Raw genomic sequence first — 6,075 nt, forward strand, 5'->3', positions numbered from 1 at the left:
AACAAAACCCATTAAAAAATGTGGGGGAGATTCACAAAGAGTGGACTGCAGCTGGAGTCAGTGCTTCAAGAACCACTACGCACAGACGTATGCAAGACATGGGTTTCAGCTGTCGCACTCCTTGTGTCAAGCCACTCTTGAACAACAGACAGCGTCAGAAGCGTCTCGCCTGGGCTAAAGACAAAAAGGACTGGACTGCTGCTGAGTGGTCCAAAGTTATGTTCTCTGATGAAAGTAAATTTTGCATTTCCTTTGGAAATCAGGGTCCCAGAGTCTGGAGGAAGAGAGGAGAGGCACAGAATCCACGTTGCTTGAGGTCCAGTGTAAAGTTTCCACAGTCAGTGATGGTTTGGGGTGCCATGTCATCTGCTGGTGTTGGTCCACTGTGTTTTCTGAGGTCCAAGGTCAACGCAGCGTATACCAGGAAGTTTTAGAGCACTTCATGCTTCCTGCTGCTGACCAACTTTATGGAGATGCAGATTTCATTTTCCAACAGGACTTGGCACCTGCACACAGTGCCAAAGCTACCAGTACCTGGTTTAAGGACCATGGTATCCCTGTTCTTAATTGGCAAGTAAACTCGCCTGACCTTAACTCCATAGAAAATCTATGAGGTATTGTGAAGAGGAAGATGCGATATGCCAGACCCAACAATGCAGAAGAGCTGAAGGCCACTATCAGAGCAACCTGGGCTCTCATAACACCTGAGCAGTGCCACAGACTGATCCACTCCACGCCGCATTGCTGCAGTAATTCAGGCAAAAGGAGCCCCAACTAAGTATTGAGTGCTGTACATGCTCATACTTTTCATGTTCATACTTTTCAGTTGGCCAAGATTTCTAAAAATCCTTTCTTTGTATTGGTCTTAAGTAATATTCTAATTTTCTGAGATACTGAATTTGGGATTTTCATTAGTTGTCAGTTATAATCATCAAATTAAAAGAAATAAACATTTGAAATATATCAGTCTGTGTGTAATGAATGAATATAATATACAAGTTTCACTTTTTGAATGGAATTAGTGAAATAAATCAACTTTTTGGTGATATTCTAATTATATGACCAGCACCTGTATATGAAGAGTTAAATTGCAAAAACAACGTTTTGTGTGCTTTCAAAGTACTACTACGGGTCACACTGGGTCATTGTCATGTCGGAATAGAAAAGAGTCCCGTCCAAATATAACCTGAATATTGATGTGAACTGTCAATGTATTTTTAAATGAAACACTGATTCTTTCATCAGCATAAATAAATAAATGTCCCTTCATATTTTTATCTAACATTATATTGTATATTATATAACATACACACATGAACTTCATTTATCTCGTGATATTAAAAACCTTTTTTTTAATTAAAATAATAGATTAATATTAATGAAGCATTTCTTGTTTTTATAAACTATGACAACCTATGACTGTCTTGAATTCAGGTGATTCAGCCAATAGTATTTGTGAAGCTGTTACAGTTGGCCCCGCCTCTCTGTGATCCTCATTACTAAAGAGATGCAGAAAAACTGATCCACAGAACATGTGACACACACACACACACACACACGCACACACACATAACACACACACACATACATCACACATGTACAGACACACACACACGCACACACACAGACACACACAAACTCGCACACATGCACACACATACACACACACACAGAGAATACTTGTGCTTCTGTTAGACTTTTATTAAATCTCTTTAAACTAATGTAAAGTTCTAATAACTCAGTTAAAGGGATCATGATATTAAAGATATTGTGTTCTGCATTCTCCAAACAAACTTATGAAACATCCGATCAGTTTTATGGATGAACATATATTATAATTCCATGCTTTCTGTGTCTTCTTTCTTTTTTATATCTCTTTACTACAGTAACTGCTGCATAAATGTATGTTAAGCTATAAAGCGCTATAGAAATAACACTGAATAGAATATCTTACATCAGGATACCTGCGGCGAGCTGTGAACACACACATCTGTCATGAAACAGCCGTCAGTAAACACAACATGTGTGTGGATCACAAAGCACATGAGCCAAAGTGAAAGCAACTTTACCTTCATGAAAGAGACAGAAGATTAAACTGCACGTGAAGACACTTACAGAAGCTCCGACAGTAAGAGAAACATGAACATCACAGCGGTGAAGAGAGCAAAGCAAGCATTTCTATAAATACACCCTGAGGAGTGAACCCACCGACTGACCGACTGACTGACCTCATTCCAGCCAATAAAATCACTGACACGCGGCTTTTTTTTTTGGTTTGTTGCTTTTTAAAGATTTATTTGCGGCATTTTTGCTTCATTTGGACAGCTAAGTGAGAGAGAGGACAGGAAGTGAAGTGGGATCGGGAAAGGACCACGAGACCAGAATAGAACTCGGGTCGCCCGATGCTCAACCGCACCACATGTCGGAGCACTGCCCACGAGGCTATCGGCAACACTAAACCCTGCTCAACACCACAGTTAGAGATTAGCACACGTGTGTGCGTTTGTGTGTGCGTAATGTTTTCACTCGACCAGAATCTGATCTCTGTGAAATCAGATCAACTTGAGTTATTCCTCACATAAATCATCTGAATAAACAGAAGTGTTTGAGAGCACATGCACACGATAAACATGCCAACAGACTGACCTCAGGATTCATTCATTCATCAGTCAACAGCCTTTATGAATCGGATTAGCTCGTGTGCAATGACTCCAACTGCTCATATAAAAATATCAAACATGCATTTCTGTTTGTGTTTAGTATCATTCACGTCAGTATTATTGTTTTCGGCTCGGCTCATGCATCCATGATGTCAAAGTGACATCATACAACCACGAGCAGAAGTGCACGTGGCCGAGCGAGCGGTGAAAGGAATCAGCGATTCAATAGAAAGAAACCAAAGGTCAGAGAAGGAAAAAGAGGGCATACTTTTCGCAACGGCGACTCGGCCAACCGGACTTTCTTGGGAGATATCTGTGAAGAGAGCAAGAGAATTAAAATCTGTCCAATCCCTCTTCAGAGATATCTCCATAAACTCAAAGCCAATGAAAGACATCAACACTCATCGCTGGACCTTCAGCTGTTTCTTCACACCTGTGTGTGTGTGCGCGAGTGTGTGCGAGTGTCTGTGCGTGTGTGAGCATGTGTGTGTGTGTGTGTGTGTGTGTGTGTGTGTGTGTGTGTGTGTGTGTGTGTGTGTGTGTGTGTGTGTGCCGTAGTGTGTGTGTCGCTGCGTGTGAGTGTGGTGTGTTGTTCATGTTTGTAATCCAGGTGGGGACTAACCTAATACACACCAACTCATCGGGACTCGTTCACTTTGGGGACCAAAATTGAGGTCCTCATGGGCACAAAAGCTAATAAATTGTACAGAACAATATTTTTTACAAATCTAAAAATGCAAAAAGTGTTCTATGATCTTTAGGTTTAGGGATAGGGTTAGGGATAGGGGATAGAATATACAGTTTGTACAGTATAAAAACATTACGCCTATGGACTGTCCCCACGGGGATAGTCAACCAAAGCCTGTGTGTGTGTGTGTGTGTGTGTGTGTGTGTGCGTGCGTGCGTGCGTGCCTGTGTTTAGTTGCGTGTGTGTGTGTGTTTTTGTTACCTGATGAAGGTACTAAAGAGTCGTGTTGTGTTGCGAATNGAGGTCCTCATGGGCACAAAAGCTAATAAATTGTACAGAACAATATTTTTTACAAATCTAAAAATGCAAAAAGTGTTCTATGATCTTTAGGTTTAGGGATAGGGTTAGGGATAGGGGATAGAATATACAGTTTGTACAGTATAAAAACATTACGCCTATGGACTGTCCCCACGGGGATAGTCAACCAAAGCCTGTGTGTGTGTGTGTGTGTGTGTGTGTGTGTGCGTGCGTGCGTGCGTGCGTGCGTGCGTGCGTGTGTGTGTGCGTGTGTGTGTGTGTGTGTGCGTGTGTGTGTGCGTGTGTGCGTGTGTGTGTGTGTGCGTGTGCATGTTTAAAATCCTCACGCAGAGTTAGGCCACGTGTGACAAGAGAACTTCACGTGAGGAACCAAACATTCAAGAGGGTCTCGTGTTCCTCGTGTGATGAACATTAAATACACTTCATGCTGTTATTCACACATATCTTCACTCATTTACATATTTGGTCTGGAATCATGAAGCTCTACAGTGGTGTGATTTAATGAGAGCGATCCATCTGAACATCTGACTCAATCATAACACTGACAACACAAGACAGGAAGTCGTGATGGTTGTGTGGTGGTTGTGTACCTTCATCGGGGCGAGCTGAATGGGTGTGATGTAGGACGGGTCCACCATGGGTTTGGGTCGGTTGGCAGTGTCAGCTAACAGACTCTGCCATTGCTGTGGCAGTCCTGTGAACGTCTGCTTGTGCGGATCGAAGCCCGTGTGAACGCGGTGCTCAAAGTTAGAAGGGGCCGATATTTCCAGCTTCTTCTTCTTCTTTCCAAACATGTTGGAAAAACCTGCAGAGACACAAGCAGAATTACACTGAGAAACGAGGGAGACGTCAATGAGAAAATCCTCACATCATGAACACGAGAAAACAAACGGAGCCGTTGATGATAAAATGATGCTTTGAACACTGAAGTCAAACACCTGCACTCTCATTAAAGTGATGCGCATGGCCATTATTGAGAATGAAACACAGGACGGCATCAGACGCAGCGGTCTCAGGGACTACAAGCCATAACCCCTATCAAACCTGTGAGCCAGATAAAGAGAGACACTTCTTCACAATAGGGTTAGAGAGACTAGAGAAAGCTAACAGAGGAAGCGTTCAGAGAAAAAGTGTCATCATGAAAAAAATACACAACAAACACACAAACAGAAGCTCTGAATTCTGATTGGCCGAGCCACGTTTGTGAGTTCACAGATTCTACATACATGTGTTCAGTGATGGATCCACACAAACAATGAGCCAGTGTGACATCACACCACCAGTTACCCGCCGAGTCAAGAGAGGAAACACACAAACACCACTTCAGCTCAGATGACATGGCTATTCCCAGCCCTCATTCACAAACAACATATCACTGCATTCCACACACACACACGCACACACAGCTCTGATCTAACACACTAAGACAACAGTAATGGACTGGAGTTTGATATCACAAACAACACTTGTACACGGTTGCCGTGTTTCGTCGTCACAAACCATCACAACTGAACTTCTCTTCTGTAAAACACTGAATTCACCAGCTGTGATATTTACCAAACACACATCACTTACATTGAACACTGTGCGCTCACTTTTCATTTGTGTGTGACATCATTTCCACACACACAGAGGCAGAGTCCAGTAAATCCATCCGTCCAATGAAAGAGCTGAACACCAGCCTGTCTGTCACACACAACAACTACTTCACTACACACAGCACGAGCCCATGTGACCCACCCTGACCTGTCTTACACCACGTGTGTACAGAGAGAGAGAGAGAGACAGCTGCTGCAGTCAGTTAAAACAGAGCTCTCTTCAGTCTACATGGTGTCTGTCACTGACACACACACACACACTTAATCACAAACACATACACTCACACTCACTGACAAAGACACACACATTCACACAACATACACAATGAGCACTTTTCCACCATCGCGCCGAATTGTTCTTGTTGCTTAATCGTTCCACTCCGTGCCGATCCATGCCAGCCGGTACGTAAATGGTTTCATTTTCCACCGCAGGGCTGATAACGGACATTTTAACGGACGCGCTGCCTTGGTAACACAAGAGACTTAGCTATAACGCCTCTGCACGCATTCATTAGCACGATTCCGAGCCGAGAACAGTTTGTAATCGTGCCGTGTCGAAGCAGGCTCACGTGGAAACATAACTGTAACCGTTTCAGACTGTGCTCAGAACGGCTCGGCGCGATGGTGGAAAAGCGCTCAATGTCATTTTTATACCATATGAACTGTATATTAAATCCTGTAACTCTCAGGTCTCAGATCTGTCTCACCTCACAACGGTCTCAGATCTGTCTCACCACACAACGGTCTCAGATCTGTCACACCTCACAACGGTCTCAGATCTGTCACACCTCACAACGGTCTCAGATCTGTC

The 6,075-nt window shown here is 43.2% G+C and overlaps 1 protein-coding gene across 4 annotated transcripts in view; it reads right to left on the minus strand.

Moving 5' to 3' along the window:
- Positions 1–6,075, minus strand: part of pak5 (p21 protein (Cdc42/Rac)-activated kinase 5) — a 23,915-nt gene that overhangs the window by 11,957 nt on the left and 5,883 nt on the right. For 2 of the 4 annotated variants that reach the window (XM_057352341.1, XM_057352339.1), the window contains exons 2-3: positions 4,257–4,471; positions 2,929–2,973 (exon numbers count right to left, since the gene is read on the minus strand). In XM_057352341.1, the coding sequence (XP_057208324.1) occupies positions 2,929–2,973; positions 4,257–4,460 (249 nt within the window). In that variant the 5' untranslated portion in view covers positions 4,461–4,471. Of the gene's footprint in view, positions 1–2,928; positions 2,974–4,256; positions 4,472–5,241; positions 5,816–6,075 lie in introns of those variants that run through there. The other 2 variants (XM_057352342.1, XM_057352340.1) reach the window with 2 other exon arrangements.

Source organism: Triplophysa rosa, linkage group LG15, assembly GCF_024868665.1.
Source record: "Triplophysa rosa linkage group LG15, Trosa_1v2, whole genome shotgun sequence".
In the NCBI taxonomy this organism is placed as follows: domain Eukaryota; kingdom Metazoa; phylum Chordata; class Actinopteri; order Cypriniformes; family Nemacheilidae; genus Triplophysa; species Triplophysa rosa.